The sequence below is a fragment of the Ursus maritimus genome, unplaced genomic scaffold, assembly GCF_017311325.1.
Source record: "Ursus maritimus isolate PB19 unplaced genomic scaffold, ASM1731132v1 scaffold_17, whole genome shotgun sequence".
In the NCBI taxonomy this organism is placed as follows: domain Eukaryota; kingdom Metazoa; phylum Chordata; class Mammalia; order Carnivora; family Ursidae; genus Ursus; species Ursus maritimus.
Genome location: NW_024424119.1, coordinates 47,556,766 through 47,576,519, shown reverse-complemented (window position 1 = coordinate 47,576,519; position 19,754 = coordinate 47,556,766). Strand labels below are relative to the sequence as shown.

The following is a 19,754-nucleotide window of genomic DNA, read 5'->3' as shown; positions in this document are numbered from 1 at the left end:
AGAGACAGAGACAGAGACAGAGACAGAGACAGAGAATTCCTTCCTGGGCCTGGCCGGACCCTGTGGCTGAATGGAGTCCTACTTCTCACACCGGCTGGCCCCAGCTGAAGCGAGAGGCCACGGCTCTGTGTGGCTATCACTTTGTCTTCCTACGTCTGTCTCCTTCCTTACTTGACCTGTGAAACAAAAGTCCCTGCATGTTAACTGCTCTGAGTTTTCCCAAAGAATGTAGTTGTCATGGAAAGATCACAGACTTCTTGAATCCGATCTGCTTGGGTTCCAGTCACTTCACTGCTCATTAGCTGTGTGGCTTTGGCCCTGGGGCTCCACCTCTCGGAGCCTCTATTCCCCTGCAGCATTGCTGTGGGGTTCAGCAGATCACGACTGCAAAGCTCATAGCACAGAATGTGTGTTTCATAAATGGTCGTTTAGAGGAAACTTTTTTTTTTAAAGATTTTTTATTTATTTATGTGACAGAGAGACAGCCAGCGAGAGAGGGAACACAAGCAGGGGGAGTGGGAGAGAAAGAAGCAGGCTCCCAGCGGAGGAGCCTGATGTGGGGCTCGATCCTGGAACGCCGGGATCACGCCCTGAGCTGAAGGCAGACGCTTAAGGACTGCACTACCCAGGCGCCCCTAGAGGAAACTTTTCTCAACTTGATAAAATAATTTCGTTTCTCCAGGAGAAGTTGGTGTCTCTGGCGTCTGTCGCTGTGTGTCTGTTGGGTAACGTCCCTGCGGTTCATAAATGCCGCGGTAATCAAGCTTCTTCATAGTATTTCGTAAAATGGTTACCAAGCATCCACCCCACTACGTGCCGGGGAGAGTGACGAAAATAAGGCATGGTCTTTACCCTCAACAAACACATAGTCAAGTGGAAGAGACAGAACAATAAATAACAGTACTAGCCCGCTATGTTTGCTGTGGCATTTTAACCATTCTCTCACGCGGTCCTCACAACAGCCCTATGGCAGAGGCCCTTGTATTACTCCCATTTCGCAGATGAGCAAATGGAGGCACAGAGAGGTACGGAAAGTGTTGAGGGTCACCTAGCTAGTAAGTGGCAGCAGTGCTGGGCTTTGTAGCCCTGCAGGCCGTTGGCTGTCGTGTTCACGTTCTTAGCTTTCATCGTGTGCAGTACTTACGTCACTGTAATGCAAGATCGCTATCAACTTAAAGACACATGAGTAGTCATAACGTGATAGAGATGTGCTGTAGAAAGGTGTAGAAAGCCACAGCCACGGGAGCACAGAGGACCAGAGTGGCCATTCTGCCTAAGCCAGGAAAGGAGTCTCAGAGGGAACCTCTGAACTGGGCCTTAGAGGCTGAGTAGGAGCCCTGCAGGCAAAGAGGGGGAAGGGGTGGGTGGAGGCGGGTAGGAAGCAGTGTCAAGGTGTACAGGCAAGAAAGGACAGAGGGGAGGCAGGGGGAGAACTGAGGCTGTGGCTCTGGCAGGCGAGGGCCAGCCTGCCGAAGAAGGAGGGCCTCTGAAGCCATGCCAGGGGTTTGCACACGAGTGGCCAGCTACCACTCCTGGGGACTGATTCACGGTGTTTCTTCTGAACTGTTCAAGTAAACCCAGGATACTCATCGTGATAAAACGAACAGAGGTTTTTGTACTTGTTTTTGTAATTCGCCCCTAAAGTTTTCATCACTCGAAGGCTTTGAAAGCGAGGGAGCGCGAGATGCATGCCCGTGCAGGGGCGGGTGCTGCTTCTGCTGCGGGCCCGCCGTCCTCCCGCTAACCACCGGCCTGAGAGGCTAATTCACATCCCCTTCCTCCAGTTCAGGATATTCCATGTCTGAGTTTAAAATCAGAGTCTCGAGTCTCACCCCTGCCAGACAGCAGTTCTTACTTTTGCTAATACCTCGAAAGTCACTGCAAGAGTCAAAATGAGCCCTTTGTATGACAGATGCTGGACAACACGGTCCGGTTCCGGTGAACGGGAAGGGGTGGTGATGAAGTCTTCTGTTGGCTTCGTGGCTCAGTAAACATTCAGTCAATGCAGTGATCTCCCCATCTCCCCCTACCTACCCCAGCCCCGCTCCCCTTCCTGTACCCGCTAAGTCTGTAAGCCGTGCCCCACACTGCTGCAGCCCCTCTTTCACCTTCCCCTGCACCCAGACCCTGGGTGCCCCCAAACCCACCTCTGCCTCACTTCCCCCGCCCAGCCCAGGCCTTCAAGACTTTGATAGTCCCAATCTTCCTGCGTCTGGTCTCTTTTCTTCCAAACCATCCTCCCCGTGAGTGTGAGTGGTATGGTGGCCTGCCACCCCCTGGTTGAAAATCAATCAGTTGCCTGCGGACCAAGTACAAATAGAAGGCATTTCGTGATCTCCTCCACTCCTCCAGCCTCTCGTCCCCACGTGGGCTCTTCTCCCTGCCTCTGCTGTCTCTGAGGAAGCGGGCCCATCGTGGAGGCTGTAGCCATCATGCCGGGACCTGATGGCCCCAGATGTCTCTCCCGAGCTCCAGCTGCACGTTTCCAGTGGCCGCAGAGCCTCTCCAGTTGTGTGCCCTCTAGCCCCCCCACCCCCTTCCCCTCTCTCCCCCTGGCCTCCCCGAGATCTTTCTCTTTCCTCTGTCCTTCCCTGTGAATATAACCACCATCCCCTAGGTATTTGAGAGCTGTCCCAGTAGTGCTCCTCTCTCCCTCACCTCGTCACCCAGTTCTGTTGATTTTACCTCCAAAATGTTCTCAAACCTGCCTCCTCCCCCCCTCATTCCACCATTCAGCCTCAGGCTCTTCCTCTCTGCCCCCACCTCTGCCCCCTCCGGGCCATTTTCTGTGCAGCCAGAGGGATATTTCTAAGTATACGTCTAATTAAGTTGTTTCCTTCTAAAGCTCTGCAGTGACTCCCCATCACTTCAGGACCTTGTCCAAACTCCCTAAAATGATATTCAGGGCCCTTCCCTGTCAGGCCCCACCTCACACCCAGCCATGGTCTTCTTCCATCCCCTTCCTCAGTCCTTCCCTCATTCACTATCTACAGGGGCTCTGGAATCTGCCTGTGCTTAAATCCTGGCTCCCCATCCTAGTGGCTGTGTGACCTTTGGCAAGTTAATTAACATCTCTGGGCCCCCATGTCCTGAGCTGTAAAACAGGGTTGTGGAGGATTAAATGAGATGATACATGTATGAGTGCCCCGGAGGCGCATGTGAAGCTGCTTGTCGGTACCTGGCCCCGGCAGATCTCACTGGTGAGATTCCCAGTGCACCCGCCACTTCGCTGCTCTCTGCGCTCCAGCCATTCGAACTGTTCGCAGTTGCCCCGATATATCCCGCTTTCTCCCGCTTTTATAAACCCCGCCGCAGCAGCGCGATGCCTGCCTGGTTCTCCCTCTTGGAAGCCCCTGTCTACCTCCCACTCAGCCCCTTCCTGTCTGGCCCTCAGTAGCCTAACTGCGGACTACGTCCTCCTCAGCTGACTCAGAGGTCACCTGCAACACCGGGGGTAGGGATTTGTCCTGGGTGCAAGGCTCAGTCCACCGAGGCTGGAAGGGGCTGGTCCCTGCACGCGTGCGCTTTGTAACATCGGCTTGTCTTCCAGAGGTGCCTGCGACACCGAGGGTCTCGGCTGCTGAGAATGGGTGTAGAGCCACCGGAGCGACAGAGGACCGCTCTAACCGGCTTTGACCTCCCCGGGACTGCAGACACCGTATTTCCTCAGAAACTGTCCTCTTAGCTGCCCCTCGTTGCTAATCATGTTTTGTGGCTTAGTATTCCGGTTGCTGAATTTCTCTCAAAATATTTTAGCTTGCTTCCCCTAGATGCCCAGCCGACTGCCTCAAGTGCATCGTAAATCTCCAATCCAGATCTCCCGCTCTTGCAGACCCTCCCGATGCACTCATCACTCTCCGCTGATTAATGTCACTGGCGTGTTTGTAACACAGCCTTCAACTGCGGTGATGTCAGGATAAATCATTGTTCAGACCCTGCTAGTCGGCAGAAGCCAGGGACCTTAGTGTGCCCTCTTTATTTTATAGGTGAGTACCACAAAGCCCAGGAGAGGTTAGGTGACTTTCCCAAGGTCACACAGTCAGAAATTAGCTGATTAAATGGAGGCTAGAATCCACATTTTCTGGTTGGTTTTTTTTTTTTCACTTCAGTTTTCTTTCTAACTCACCAAAAGCTATTTAGTTTCTTTATTCTTTTAAATATTTTTAACAAGGTAAAACAATTGTGGTAAAACACGCCTCGCATAAAACTGGCCATCGCCACCGTTTTTAAGTGTCCAGTGAGTGGCATCAAACTCATTCACGCTTGTGCAGCGCCCGCCGCCTCCGTCTCCAGAACTTTTTCCATCTCCCCAGACTGGAACTCCGGGCCCCCACGCGCCTCCTCTCTACTTCTCCCTCCTCTGTGTCTCTGGTAACCGCTCTACTTTCTGTCTCTGTGAATTCTGACTCCTCTGGGTGCTTCAATCAAGTGCGACCATTCAGGCTTTGTCCTTGTGCGCGCCAGCTTATTTCGCTTAGCATAATGTCGCCCGGGTAGCAGGCGTCAGAACTTGCTTCCTTTTGATGGCTGAATCGTCTTCTATTGTACGTGGATAGCACATTTTGTTTACCCACTCGTCTGTCGGTGGACACTCAGGCTGCTCCCACCGTTGGGCTCCTGTGAGTCGCGCTGCTCCGAGCGTGGACGTACAAGCATCCTTTCACCAACAAGTGTTCCTTATATACGTTTAGAGGCGCTTGGCTGCTGCCGACCGCTGCTACGCACCTTTTTTTTTCCCCCAATGAAAAGTTGGGAAAATACAAAAAAGCACAGTGAAGAATAGAAACGTCACGGGTGTTTTTGTGGTATATATTTACAGGATTTCATACTCATGCTGCCCATAATTTTAGAAGTTTTATACATACTAAGAATTTTAACAGATAGTCCCATCTGTGTAGTAGGAAGAACACTTGAAATATATTTAAGGCACGGAGAGCATGAACACTGAATGTGACCTCGGCCAACCCTGGCCTTGTAGAGATGAATTCGAAGTATGAGCTTACTTTACCTTAACAGTCTACAGAGGGGGCTCTTTGTTCCGTGAGTTTTTAAGACCATCTTAGTAGAGCGGGTTACTGCTGGAATTTTGAGGGGGGGGGCGGGGGGAGGGTCTTTCTCGGTCACGTTTCCTAAATATCCACTAGGGGGCAGTAAAAGACACATAAATTTTTCAATAGGCCGGATGAGTGCCCAGCAATCAGGCCACCACATCCTCTTTGCATCTCTTTCAGTCATCCGTGCATAGTTACAAGATAATGGATTTCACGTTCAACAGCAGCTTTGGGTAAAACTGGAGTTACCAGCAGCTGTAGCCCACGTGCTGGCCTTCCTCCCATTCAGGCTAACATCAGTGCATAAAACTTCATTTGATACGTTGGTCCCCGATTGTATTTTTATTTAATGCACATTAGTTCAGTGATTCTCAAGCACAGTGAACATCAGAATCACCCTTCATGCTTTTTCCAAAGTACACACGCCTAGGTCTCTAGATCTATTAAATCGGAATTAAATCTGGGGCTGGAGCCTAGTTAGATAGACGATATTTTTATTCTAACTCATGTGTTCTTGCTAAGAACCAGTGCATTAGTTCTTAACTTTAATAACTGGGGGGAAAGGGTCACTCTTGAGTAAAACCTCAGAAAAGAGGTGAATATGAATTCTGGAAAATCTCTTTCCCTTTTAAAAATAGAAGCCACTGGGGGCGCCTCCCTGGCTCAGTTGGTTAAGCGGCTGCCTTCGGCTCAGGTCATGATCCCAGGGTTCTGGGATCGAGCCCCACATTGGGCTCCCTGCTCAGCTGGGGAGTTTGCTGCTCCCTCGGCCCCTCCTCCCTGCTTGTGTTCTCTCTCTCTCTAATAAATAAAAATCTTAAAAAAAAAAATAGAAGCCACTGAAGGATCTGGTGGCCATGGGAACTCAAAGCTCTGAGGCTTTCCCATAGATTGTACCTATATTATAACAAGCAGGAACCTGGTCAGAAGCTTCTGGAACTGGGGAAGCCCTGGCAAACTCAGCATCTGTGGTTACAGCTCCAAGAAGGCCATGCCCAGGGGGCCAGACTTTAGTGTGCACCCAGAGCTGAGATACCAACACTGTTGTGAGAGAATCTTCCCTTACTGTCCTGGAAAAGTAGGTCTTTAATTTATCTTACAAGAGGTAAATGGGCATAGAGAACCCTGCGGTAAGATCAGACGACCTTACTTCTCCTCCGAACCATCCCACCAGCCAGTTAGGGGACCCAAGGCAAGTCATGTCACCTTTCGGAGCCTCAGCTTCTCAGTTTGAATTATGGAGGACTGGGCGATTGATCCTGACCGATCCTCCCGGTTCTAAAATTTCAATGATCCCATTAGTATTAATAATCATGATTTGTATGGTCCTACCCTGGCGAAGAGCAGAAGAAATATTCATTTAATCCTCATTGACCATGTAGTTTAATTTATTTAAGGCATATACACTGAATTCAAAGGAGAAAATATTGTTCCCCATAATATATTGAACTGTTAGTATCTTCAGCATAGTAAAAGCTTTCCAGGGGAAAAATTATCCATCAGTGCAACTTGACATTTTCACTTCTTGATCCATGACTGCCATTTCTCCAGCGTGCTTATATTACTACTGTGAAGGGCCAAAGGTAGGCATGCTTTGGATGCATATTAAATAACACAGAAACGCTCAGGTCACAGTTGCAAAAAGGCTCGGTGGAGGGCCCTGGGAGGCTTGCATTGATCTCTGTGAACTTCCATTCCGAATCCTGCTGACAAGGGGAACAATTGATGTGGACCATTATTAAGGTTTTAAGTGTTTCTCCATTGTTAAAGATCTTTTACAAGCCCGGAGTAACCGATAGTGCCCAAGGAATTGGCAAAAGCTTCACTTAGAAATATCGGCTGGCCAGAGAGATAAGTGAAACCCAGAGTGCAGATGTGCAGATGTCTTGGGCTGAGCTGCGGCCACAAAGGTGGAGGGCCAGGGCGAGTCCAGTGGGGGGCGGAGGGCCACCTCCTTGGTCCCCCCCCGTCATGGCTCTGAGTTACAGAGCCTGCTCTCCAGCTCTTGCAGCCACAAGCTGCAGAGAGACTGGCTCCCTCTTTCACATCTGCCTCCGGGCTTCCTCCAGCTCCCCGCCCCTCACCTGCCATTCCGTCCGAGTCCGCGCACTCTCCTTGGCTGCACGGAGGACCTGACGAGTGTCCAGGGGAATTGGGTGCGCATGAATTATGCAGACCCACAGATCCAGACTGACTGTCTGGACTGGACAAGTGCCCCCGGGTAATTATGTGAGTGTCCTGCTGACCTGGAGCCAGGAAGACAGCAGATATTATGGATGGCAGAATCTAGTTTCAAAAAAGATCTCAACAGACCGAAGGAGGATGGGCCCGGTCTGCTGGAGGAACCAAAGAAGAGAGATAAATGATAACACGAACGTTTCCCCAAACTAGCTCCACATTTGGTCTCCTGCTCGGCCCTTTGCACATCTCAGTTTCTCTCCTCTTTACAGTGACCTAGTGAGAGCAGGTTTGTAGATGCCCATTTTTATTTTTATTTTTTTAAAAAGATTATTTATTTATTTGTCAGAGAGAGAGAGAGCTCACAAGCACGGGGAATGGCAGGCAGAGGGAGAAGCAGGCTCCCCGCTGAGCAGGGAGCCCGATGTGGGACTCGATCCCAGGACCCTGGGATCATGACCTGAGCCAAAGGCAGACATGTTTAACTGACTGCCCCACCCAGGCACCCCTAGATCCGCATTTTTAAGAGGAGGAAACAGAGACCCGGTTGGAGAGAGGAAGGTGCAGACCCTTTAGAGTCCTTGATGGAGATTCCAATCCCAGTTCGGCCTCTCAGTTAGCTGACAAGTGACTTCAGCTTTCAGAAACAGGAAGAGCCCGGCTTCACGGCTGCCTTTCACGGGTCGGGTTCTGTGTGCCTGGACCTTTGCATTCCTTATCTCATTTAATCCTCAGAACAATCTTACTCCTGTTCTACAGAGGAGGAAGTCACCGAGAACTTAAGTAACTTGCCCAAGGTCATCCAGGAAGAGCAGGGCCAGGATGGAGCCCACACTCGTCACAACCACTCTGCCCCCTCTGCTCCCTGTGTTGTGAAAAGAGAATCATGCTCTCTGTGAGGGTCAGCATACGTAACTGCCGTACAGCGTTAAGCGTCTGACTTCGGCTCAGGTCATGATCTCTCGGGGTCCTGGGATCGAGCCCTGCATTGGGCCCCCCGCTCCGTGGGGAGTCTGCTTGTCCCTCTCCCTCTGCCCCTCGCCTCCCCTCCACTTGTGCTCTCTCTCTCTTTGTCAAATAAATAAGTAAAATCTTAAAAAAAAAAAATGGTGCTAGGCCATTATCCTTCTCCTCCCTCCCCCTCCTCCTCCTCCTCACCGTTATCGTAATGTCATGAGTTAAATGGACCTGATAACTGACGAAGACCCGGGATTTGGACCTAGCTCCTGTGACGGCAGACCCACGGCCCTCCCCGTCCCCTTCCTGGAGGACAAGACTGAGCACAGTTCTTAGGTCATGATCTTGGTACCTAGTCCGGTGTTATCCCCGCCGCTGCTTCGTGAAGACTCCCCCAGGCAGGTCTCCCTTTGTCACTCCTTCACCAAACGTTTGCTGAGGTCCTGCTCTGCTTGCAAGTCCAGAGAGGAAAAGAATATGACGCTAACCATTCCTTTTTCCCCACCAGGTTCGAATGGTGAAAGATGGCGACCCCTCCTGGAAGCCCACTTTTATTGTGAAACCTGACAGTGGCTGTCAGGGCGATGGCATCTACCTCATTAAAGACCCCAGCGACATCCGCCTGGCAGGGACGCTCCAGAGCCGGCCGGCGGTGGTCCAGGAGTACATCTGCAAACCTCTTCTGATCGACAAACTCAAGTTTGACATTCGCCTGTATGTCTTACTCAAGTCCTTAGAGCCCTTAGAGATTTATATAGCCAAGGACGGGCTCTCCAGATTTTGTACAGAGCCCTATCAGGAGCCCAGCCCCCAAAATCTACACCACATCTTTATGCACTTAACCAACTATTCCTTGAACATCCACAGCGGTAACTTTGTCCATTCGGACAGCACTAGCACGGGCAGCAAAAGGACTTTCTCGAGCATTCTCTGTAGGTTGTCTTCCAAAGGTGTTGACATCAAGAAGGTGTGGTCTGATATCATCTCCTTGGTGATTAAGACTGTCATTGCCCTGACTCCAGAGCTCAAAGTTTTCTACCAGTCGGACATCCCCGCAGGGAGGCCGGGGCCCACGTGCTTCCAGGTAACCGTTGCCAGTCCCAGCCAGAGTTTCCAAATCTCACGGGGCCGTGGAGGGGGCTCCCTGGCTTCCTGTGGGACGAGAGGTCGGGGTGGGGGAGCAGGGGTGGGGGTTGCGGGTGTGGCCTTTAGTGTTAAACCTGGGTCCAACTTTCTGTTTGCTAGCTGTGTGATTTGGGGGAAGTTACTTCCCTTTTCTCACCTGTAAAATGAGACGAAGCGTCCCTCCCTGAAAGGAATCTTGTAAGAATTAAATGAAATAACACAAGCACAGTGCTTGCCATTTATTTATTCATCCTTTCGTCCAGCATGTTGTACTACCCGCTTCCTAGGGCCAGGCACTGCCCCTTGTTCTGCGCAGTCAGGTCTCTGGCCGAGGCATGGAATTTACTAATACGGGAGACAAATCATTTAAAAAGCACCTCGTAAAAAGTATCCCAAGGGCTAGAGTAGAGGGAGAAATGGACTGGGCACTGTGACCCTGTGGTACCGTCTGACGTTTTCTGGGGGGGAGTGAGGGTGGTCTGGGAAGGCTTCGCAGAAAGAGTGGTAATTGGATGATGCCAGAGATAGGGCTGGGGAGACAGTGTTCTGGGGGGGACATGTTCACAGCCCCAGGGGAACGTGGAGGGGAGTCATGTAATTTGAGCAATTGAAAGAGGTTCGGTGTGGTTGGAAGGTGGGGTTTGAGGCAGAGCTTGGAGGAAGATGAGGGAAGAGGAGGCGGGAGAGGTAGGTAGTGGCCGAGTCACGGAAGGCTGAGGGCAGGGGGCCTCACAGAGGCTGTTCACAGGGGAATGGTGGGCTCAGCTTTGCACGTTATAAAGAACAGACCAGCTGCATGGTGGAGAGAGGATCGGACAAGGCTGGGAGCAGGGTGGTGGCTAGTGGACCTACTGCTTTCATACAAGCGAGAGCTAGTGTTCACTGGGATTAGGAAGGTCTCGGGGCTGGTGGGGAGAGGAGATCTGAGATCCATTTAGGAGGTGGCCGGGCCGGGCTAGTCCCTGGTGGGCCTGGAGGGAGCGGCGAGCCGGTGGCAGTGAGGGACAGGGAGAACCAGACTGACTCACAGGTGGCTTAGGCACTTGGATGGATGAGTAGAAGCCACGGGAAGGGGGACCAGGCTTGTGTGGGGAAGGTCAGGAGCTGGACTTGAACATGCCCTTGAAGAGCCTATGTGACATCCAAGTGGAGAGTTTGAGTGGACAATTGGACATTTGGGCCTGGAGTTCAGGAGTGAGATGCCGAGGCTGGGCTGGCAACTCATCAGCGTTCAGACGATGACAGAAGCCATGTGAGGCTGCAGGGGAGATGGGGCCACAGAAGACTCCTGTGAGCACCACTGTTTGGGCAAGGGACAGGTGGGGGAGGGATCAGCAGAGGTGGCGAGCAAGAAGGGGCCTGAACACAGAAGGGCTCTCAGGAGAGGAAGCACCCTGAGTGCCAAGGAAGACGCGCTTAGAGAAGGAGCAGGCAGGGATCAGCAGTGGCAAATGCCACTGAGCTGTCACACGAGTCCAGAGCTGAAATTGCCCACTATGCTTGGTGATCAGCGAGGATGGTCCTCAAGGGAGTGATGGGGCCGGGGCCACAGCATGGCGGCCCGAGCCAGAGCATGGGGCCGGGGGCGGGGGGAGAGGGGGACAGTAGAGCTATGACGCGGGGCGAGGCTGCAGCCCAGGCACTCAGTAGATACCAGGGCTCCTGCCACCAGATAATCAGAGTGGGGAGGAGATGGTAAGAAGGAGTACCTCTGGGACCCTCTCCCTCTAATCTTTAAAATTACTTTGTGGCAGGTGAATATATAAAAAGAACACACAAAACACACCTGTAAGCAGAGCAACAAAACGGTCATCCCAAACGCCACCTCCCTACCCAAGATCGCTTGCTAGCTACTGTGCTTGCCCCTCCATTTTCCTACCCACCCCCAGGGTCATAGTGTCTGGAATTTTACGTTTATCGTTCCCTTGCCTTAAAAAATACTTTTCTTACGCACGAATGTATCCCTAACAGTATATTGTTTTGTTCTGCTTGGTTTTGAGCTTTATAAAAAAACGCTACTCTCAAGTGTATAGTCTTGTTCAACATTCTTTTCCACCGCATGTTGAGGTGGGTTGTTGGGACCCGTTTCACGTGCACTGCTGTCTATGCCAATATCAATACACGCGATTTGTTTGGGTTGTTTCTCGTCCTCCATCCAAGACTGTAGCAGGAGAGCAACAGGCAGATGGAACAAGAAGGGAGGGGAGAGGCAGGGGGCAGGGACTCTGACGGATGGGCGTAGATCTAGAGTTCTGTCCTTAGGCCCTTGGACCCCAGGCTTTGGTTCCCAGGTAGGATGTCCAGCTCAGCCGTCAGGGAGGTAGCGTACGGCATTAGGAAGGGTAAGCGGGCAGAACTTGGAGATGGGACCAGAGAAAACAAGTCCGATCCCAAGCCATCCAAAGGTTAGGGCAAAGGAGAGAGTTGCAACGTGGAGGCAGCCAGGGGTCATCCTGGGGGACCGTGTGGCCACATCTGTTTGACGGTGACAGCTATTCCAGGAGAATCATGTGGGCCCGGCATTCACAGCCAAGCCACGGAGCCCTGGCACAGTGAGGGTGCGGGGGGAGCGCCAAGGTGTGGTTTCGTTGCCTGTCTTACTGTGGACGGCTGCGTGGGGCAGCCATTGGGGTGGAGCCAGGGGCCCAAGCTGTGGGCAGTGGGAGGACAGACAGGGAGGGAGCCACTGGTTTGGACAGATGACGTCTAGCAGATGGAACCACAGCCCCGTGTCTGTTTTCCATTGCTTGACCACACTAACTGCTTCCAGGCCCGGGGTCAGGGGATGAGCACCGGACTGGAAGCAACGCTCCAAGGAGGAGCTCTTCCCCTTTGCAGCTGTACGACCCCGGGCAGACGCCGTCAGACCCACACTCACTTCCCTAGCCGCCTTCTTAGGAGTAGCGAGAGGTACTGTGGGTGAGAAACTTTGGCAAGGTGTGGAGTGTTAGATGTTCGAAATTGGGTTTACCTTGCATTTCATATTCACAGTGATTGAGAAAATACTAGTTTTTTCCCCTTGGAGTCCTCTCTTAGTTTCTTTATTCTTATCACTTGGTAAAACACTCGTTAGTTCGGGTCTCAGATCCCTGAAGTAACTTGAGACCCAAAGATTGAGGGAAAGGGCATGGCTCTGCTATGGGGCTGCTGTGTGACCTTACCTAAGTCACTTAACTTCTCTGTGCCTGTTTCCTCAGCCTCCTCACGGGGCTGGTGTCCATCGCATGTGAGATAAAGAGTAGAAAGGGCTTTGCAAACTATAATGTTCTGTGCACTTACAAGAAATGATTTCTTTGTCAGGAAGCCCCCTTCGCCTGTAGCCTGGGCCAGGCCCACATTGCCGCATTCCGGGACATAAACTCTAGCCAGCGACCTTACATTTATCTGAAACATGTGATTGTGACCCCTTTCCAATCATAGCCACAATAACTACTTGGGAAATTGTGGTGGCCCGGAGAGGCTGCTGGCGCGGCTCAGGCTGTGGGCAGCTTTCCTGTAATCTGTTGCCTAGGAACACGGCGGCCCTGTCATTGCGGCCTGCCCCCCCCACCCGCCCCCGGCAGCCATCGCTCAGCCAGCCCCCTACGACACATCCTCACGGCAGTCTTCTTGAGGGCAGCAGTGTGACCCTGGCTTCGGCAGTCAGGTCCATGTGGGGGTAGATGATTCATGTGGCAGGAAAACACACGCAGGGGAAAGATTTCCAGCTCCGCTTTCAAGAACATTCTTTCCCAGTTCTATTGCTCCGTGGCTATCTTCCTTTAGCTCTGTGTCTCATTCTCTCCTTGGCTCATGATCCTTTCCTTTAGATGTCTGGAGGAGACACCTTTCCTGAAGCCTAAGGTGCTTCTCTTTCTTCTTCGTTCTTTTGATCTCCTGCTCCCCTTTAACCCCAGACGGCCCCTGGGAAGAAGATGAAGCAGCAGTCTTGTGGCCACGCAAGGGCTTGGGTTTCGCTCTCAGGTGCCCTGGGTTGAGATAATACCAGCTCCTCCTCCCAGCCACGTGAGCTGGTGAGCTTGCAAGTGAACCTTTCTTCGCCTCAGTTTCCTTATCTGTCCTGCCACACACAGCAGTTCCTGTCTCTTTAGACGTCGTTGGTGCTTTCCCGAGCCTGCCCATTTGCCCTCCTCGGTCTCGGCCTGGCATGCTCTCTCTCCAGTCTCACTGTTTTTTGGAATTCAGTGCTCCCACCAAGGTGCTGCTTAAATCCCTCCTTCTCTGTAAAGACTTCCTTGACCACTTCTGATACATAAGCTTTTTTCTTCCTTTGGAATATTCCCCAGGCACACACTGAGACAAGCACCGAGCTAGCTGTGGGGCAGGCAGTCATGGGAAAGGCACGGTCCCTGCCCCTAACAGGGGCGCAGGTTAGTGGGGAAGACTGGCACCTGGGGATCACAACTGTTTGTCATAAATGCTGGAGGAGGGCCTTTGCAGGATGCTGGGAGAGCACGGAGAAGGGAGTAATTACCTTTGTCTGACCCAGTCAGGGAGGGCTTCCCAGAGGAGGAGCTGTTGTAGCCGGAGCTTCAGGCGCGAAGCAGAATTTGCCAAGCAGAATGGGGCAAGGGACCCCATCATGGCCTGCTTTCCCTTCCACCTTACTGGCTGCTGCTTCTGTGCCCCTCCTGATCCTTCAGTGCTGGAGATGCCCAGCACCCAGAGCTTGGAAAGTTCCCTTATCTACAAGCACTCCCTAAGTGATCTCACTTAGCCCTGTGGCTAGTATATCCAGCTGCCTCCTTTCATTTCCTACTCAGGTATCTAGTGGTACTCTCACACTCAACACATCCAAGATCAAACTCTTGATTTCCCTCCCACACCTAGTTTGCCGTTGTTTTCCTATTTCAGTAAATGCACAGCGTTCAATCGGTGATGCAAAGCCAAAACCTGAGCCATCCTTCCCTCCTTCCTAGGTCCGCTACATACACCAGTCTTGCAAATAGACTTTAAAATACATCCTAACCAGCTCTGTTGCTACCGTCCCAGTCTAGGCAGCCATCACCATGCACTTGTACCATCTCAATAGCCTTCTAATTGATGCCCTGTTTCCCACCCTTGCTGCCGATGGCCTGTTTTTCTCACTGTAGCCAAAGTGATTCTTTTAGAACATGTCAGATCCAATTACTTCCCTTGTGCAAACTCTCCAATGGCTTTCTCATTGCACTTAAAATCCTGGCTCCTTACCATGGCCTACAAGATGCTACACGATCGGTTCCTTGTCTTCCTATCTGACCTCATCTCCAACCACTCTCCCTCTTGCTCACTCTTTGCTGTTGTTCAAAAGTGACCTTGGTTCTTGCTGTTCCCTCTGCCTGGAATGTTCTTCCTTAGCTCTTCAAATGACATATCCACTCACTTCATTCAGCCTTGATTCATGCATCACCTCCTGAGACTTTTGCTTCTGGTCATGATGGAATAACAGATCTGGACTGAATGGCCTGTGGAAAACAACTAGAATACTAGACAATATACATGAAATAAGGGGTTTCCGATTTTGGACAAGGCACTGTGATCCCTGAGGAAGCGGGGAGTGGAACTGAGGTTGAGTCCTACATTGCCACAAATTTATATCTGGGAGCAATCTCTAGGACATGGACACGGGGAAGAGGAACCCAAGCCCTGTGATCTCAATGAGCTGCAGAGATGGAGATCAAAGTTTGGGAAGGCTGAGGTGGCTGAAATTCTGTGGGCAGAATTCTGAAACAGAGGGAGCTGAGCAGGAAAAGAGCTCCAGAACCTGCAGAGATTCCCGTGTCACTGCCGAGTGTTAGGCCATCCCCGCTGTGAGTGTTGGTCCACAAAGTTGGGCAAAGAGTGACCGGTGAACTGATCAGCTGAACAACTCCCAGGCTCACACAGAGCAGGGAGAGATGTTCATGTTCTGAGTAGCTGGTGTGGATAGTCCTTGGTGGTCACTGGAAGCATTCAGTGGAGGTTCTGGAGAAGTTATGCCTTAATGGACCGAATCTTCCCTGGAATGAAAGTTACTCTAGACCCAACTTAATGGAACTTAAATAGTAGGCCCTGGAGGTATCAAATTAATCTGCAAATAACTTAACTGCCAAAAAGGCCTACCCCCTTTTAAAGGAAAACAAAATCCAGACGCTCAGCTTTATAACATTCACAATGGCCAGCATCCATTCCTGTCCAGCATCCAGGATCCAGCATCCAGCATCCAGACATTCCACAGAGCAGGTAAGTTAACCTATACTGAGGGGGAAAATCAATATAAACTAAAGACTCAATTATCAGAAATGATGAAGCTAGTAGGAAAAGGATGTTAAAACAGCTATTTTAACTATGCACAAGTTTTTAAAGGAAAATATGAGCTTAATGAAGAGGAGAGATGGAAGCTATTAAAAAGAACCCAATGGAACTTCCAGAGAAGAAAATACAATATCTGAAATGAAAATTTCACTGAAGGAGATTAGCAGATTAGACACTGCAGAAGAAATGATCAGTCAACTTGAAGACATAGCCATAGAATCTATCCCAAATGAAACAGAGAGAAGAGAAAATGACAGGAAAAATAAGGGAACAGACCCTCACTGATCTATGGTACAATATCAAGTATTTTAACATATGAGTAATTGGAGTTCCCTGAGTAGAAGAGACAAGGAAAATACAGAAAGATATTTGCAGAAATGGCCCCAAATTTCCAAATTTGATACAAACTAGAAATGCAATCCAAGAAGCTTAAGAAACTCCAAGGAGGACACACTCACACACACACAACCCAAAGCTTATCATAAGCAAATTGTGGAAAACCAATGATTAAAAAAAAAAATCTTAAAAGCAGCTAGGGAGAAAAGATACATTATGTTCAGAGGAAAAAAGAATCATGAAAAAGTTATTCTCATCAGAAACTGTGGAAGCCCGAAGAAAATGGGATGGCAAGGCCTTCCCTGGTCATCCTTCTAAACCACCAACCCTCCCCTCCACCCACCATATCACACTCTTTGTGGCCTTAATTATTAACTTACTGTGGTCTCTCTCTTCCCTAGAATGTAAGCTCTGAGAGGGCAAGATATTATAACATTGTTTGTCTCGTACACTGCTCTACCCCCCGTCCCTAGCGCAGTACCTAGTTATTTAGTAGGTGCTCAATAAATATTTCATCAATACAGTTGTCTTTCAGACAGACGACGATAAAAGCAGAGAGCAGTAAAACATCCTTTAGCTACTAATAGTTCAGCACAATTACAGCCCAAGATGTGCTGGGCCAGGGGGAGGAAATAAAGCTGGAGTGTGAGATCGATGTCAAGTTGTAGAGGAATTTGTAGGATATGCCGTGGAACTGGGGCTTCATTCTGCAGGCAGGGATTTTAGGCAGAGGAATGCTAATACTCTACATTTTAGAAAAATTATTCTGGCAGCCCCTTGTGCCAGATGAACTAGAGGGGTGAGTTGGAGAGCAAGAAACAAATGGGGAAGCTATTAAATTAGCCCAGGTGAAAGCTGGTGCAGACCCGAAGGAGGCCAGGAACAGTGAGGATGGGCCGGCTCTAGAAAGTTCTTTGGGAGGTAGAATGTACAGGAGTTACACAGAGCAGGGGTTGGTGAGCAGCTAGATACAAAAGATGAAGGAGAGAGTTTTGACTTGTGTAATTGGGTGGATAAGGAATACAGGAGGTAGGGTCAGTTTTCGAGAAAGGTGGTGTGTTAATGATCTATTGCTGTGTAACAAATTTTCCCAAAACTTAGCAGCTTGAACTTACAGACATTTATTATCTCTCAGTTTGTGTGGATCAGGAATCTAGGCTTAGGGGACTCCCTCTTGTTCAGTCTCTCACAAGGCTGCAGTCAACATGATGGCCGGGACTAGAGTCACCTCAAGGCCTGACTGGGGAAGGAGCCTGGGGATAGGCCTCAGGCCCCCCTGGCTGTTGGCTGGAGACATTAGTTCCTTGTCACCTGGACCTCCAGAGGGCAGATCACAACATAGCAGCTGGCTTCCCTCAGAGTGTGTGAGCAAGAGAGTAAGAGAAGGCATTCCAAGATGGAAGCCACAGTCTTTTTATAATCTAATATTGGAAGTGACATCCCACTGTTTCTGCCCTATGAAGTTTTTAGAAAGAAGTCACTAGGTGCAGCTCACACGCAAGGGGAGGGGATTACACAAGGGCACGATTACCAGGAGGTGGGGATCATTGAGACCATTTTAGAGGCTAGTGAGTTTGGATAGTGATAGTGAGTTTGGATATGCTAAATTTGAGGACCCAACCTCCCAGTTGGGACTACTCTGGATGCAGATGGTTGTGTAGCTCTAGGACTCAAGAGAGAATCCCCTCGTTGGAATGTAGCTTGGAGGCTTGGCATGAATTTACAAGTAATGGCTCAGGGCCCTTTTCTTCCCAGCTTGTTCTGGAAGCTTCTAGAAGGGCTGAAGGACGGATAACTTTGAATCCCCAAAGTACTTCTTGAGTAGGAGGTATGCACACATAATTGCTGACTCAAGTATTTGCAGGGGATGGAGTATCACGTGATTGAAAAGCTTGCTCCCCACCCCCTTCTGACAATTCCTGCTCTGCTGTCAAACTGGAGAGAGGTTCTTCCCTTTCTAAGCTGTGGGTTTATGATCTGCAAAAAGTGACTGTTAAGGGCGCCTGGGTAGCGCAGTCGTTAAGCGTCTGCCTTCGGCTCTGGGCGTGATCCTGGCGTTCCGGGATCGAGTCCCACATCGGGCTCCTAGGCTGGGAGCCTGCTTCTTCCTCTCCCACTCCCCTGCTGTGTTCCCTCTCTCGCTGGCTGTCTCTCTGTCACATAAATAAAATAAAATCTTTAAAAAACAAAAACAAAAACAAAAAAAAAGTGACTGTTAGACTAGATTAATAGTTTTTCAAAAAAAATATAAAGCTTTTTTCTCTGGGGACCCCACTATATGTAATAGGTAAAAGTTAATTTGATCTGGCTTCTCCCAGAGAAGAACCCCATTTTGAAAAACACTGGACCAAATAAACCAGTTCTTACATGCCAGAGGTTTATGACAAGATCAACTCTAAGCTCCTCTCAGATCTCTTATTCTGTTGAGATCCATTGGTGCTACATATTTCATTGAACTTTTAAAAGAAAACAAATTGTGTTTCCTTGAACTTGTGAAAAAATACAATAAAACTGACCTTCATTACATGCTTACTGTGTTTCAGGCATTGTGCAAATACTTCACATCTCATTATCTTTATTTGGTCCCGTTCCCCCCCTCCCACTAGACTGTAAGCTGCATGAGGGCAGGGAGCTTGTCTAGTCCACTGTTACATTTCTAGAAGCTAGAATAGTTCCTGGGATATAAGAAAGCTTTCAAGAAATATTTTTTGAATGAAGGGACTAAGGTAAGTACTGTTCTTATTCCCATTTTACAGATGAGGAAACAGGCTTAGAGCTGCTGAGTAACTTGCCTGTAGAAATGAGCTCCTCTGGACTCCAAAGCCACGTCCTGCCATTTCTCGGTGGTTTCGTAGGAAACTGCAAAGGGAGCTGACATATATTGAGTACCTCCTCCAGCATGAGCATAACCCTGGGTACTTTTGGCTTCCATTAGCAGCTAACCCTGCAAGTCCGCTGTTGGGACTGCCATCTTTCAGATGAGGTGTAAGAAGCTCAGCGAGGCTAAGCACCCCACCCAGAGTGAGAGACGGAGGCAGGACTGGAGCCACGTCTTTCTGACTCCAAGCCATTTCTGTACAAGATCCTACATATTCAGCTACAGGCATGGAAGTTTAGGTTCTGGAAAATACCACACCGTGGGTGGGTGCAGGTCAATATGGCTGATGAGGTTTTGCCTTCTCCGGCTTTCCTATAGCTTTATTTTCACGAAACCACTGTGCATTGAACTGAAAGCATCCACCAGGCTGAGAGCGAGCGAGTCCAAGCTTCTGAGATGGAGGAAAAAGCAGCTGATGACTAAGGATGACACACATGGGCCCCATAGGCCGCCGCTCTCTGTAGCCTCATCGACACCACTTGCCTCAGCCCAAGTCTGAAGTTAGACTGATGATGTCACCAGAGTCTCTTAAAGGGCTCATCACTCACAGCCACTTGTCATCTATTATTCAGCGGATCTATAATGCATGTAACATTTTCTACCAAATTTCCATTCCTTTCTTTTCGTGACCAGGAAAAGAAAAATAGAGTCAGGATGACTTTTTCCAATTCCTCATCCTATTGCCCTTCACTGAAGAATAACCTCATCTTGAATTACCCCCAAAAATGGTCATTCAGGCTCTGGTTTCATTAGTAAGGATGAAGCTGCAGTTTCATAATTATCATCTCACTAATGCACATTCTGTATAGACAAGTAAATGGATTTCCCCTCATCGTTTCTTCTGGACTCCACAGAGGTGGGGACACAGCTGTCGCTTTTTCTTTTTCTCTCTTTATTCTCTCCTTTATTCTCCACTTTATTTTTTATTTTTTTAACTTTGGGACAGTATCAATTCC

General features: G+C 49.7%; 1 protein-coding gene across 3 annotated transcripts in view; it reads left to right on the top strand.

Moving 5' to 3' along the window:
* Positions 1-19,754, top strand: part of TTLL11 (tubulin tyrosine ligase like 11) — a 222,707-nt gene that overhangs the window by 79,076 nt on the left and 123,877 nt on the right. The window contains exon 4 of one of the 3 annotated variants that reach the window (XM_040631834.1): positions 8,695-9,270. In XM_040631834.1, coding sequence (XP_040487768.1) covers positions 8,695-9,270 — 576 coding nt within the window. Of the gene's footprint in view, positions 1-8,694; positions 9,271-19,586; positions 19,655-19,754 lie in introns of those variants that run through there. The other 2 variants (XM_040631835.1, XM_040631836.1) reach the window with 2 other exon arrangements.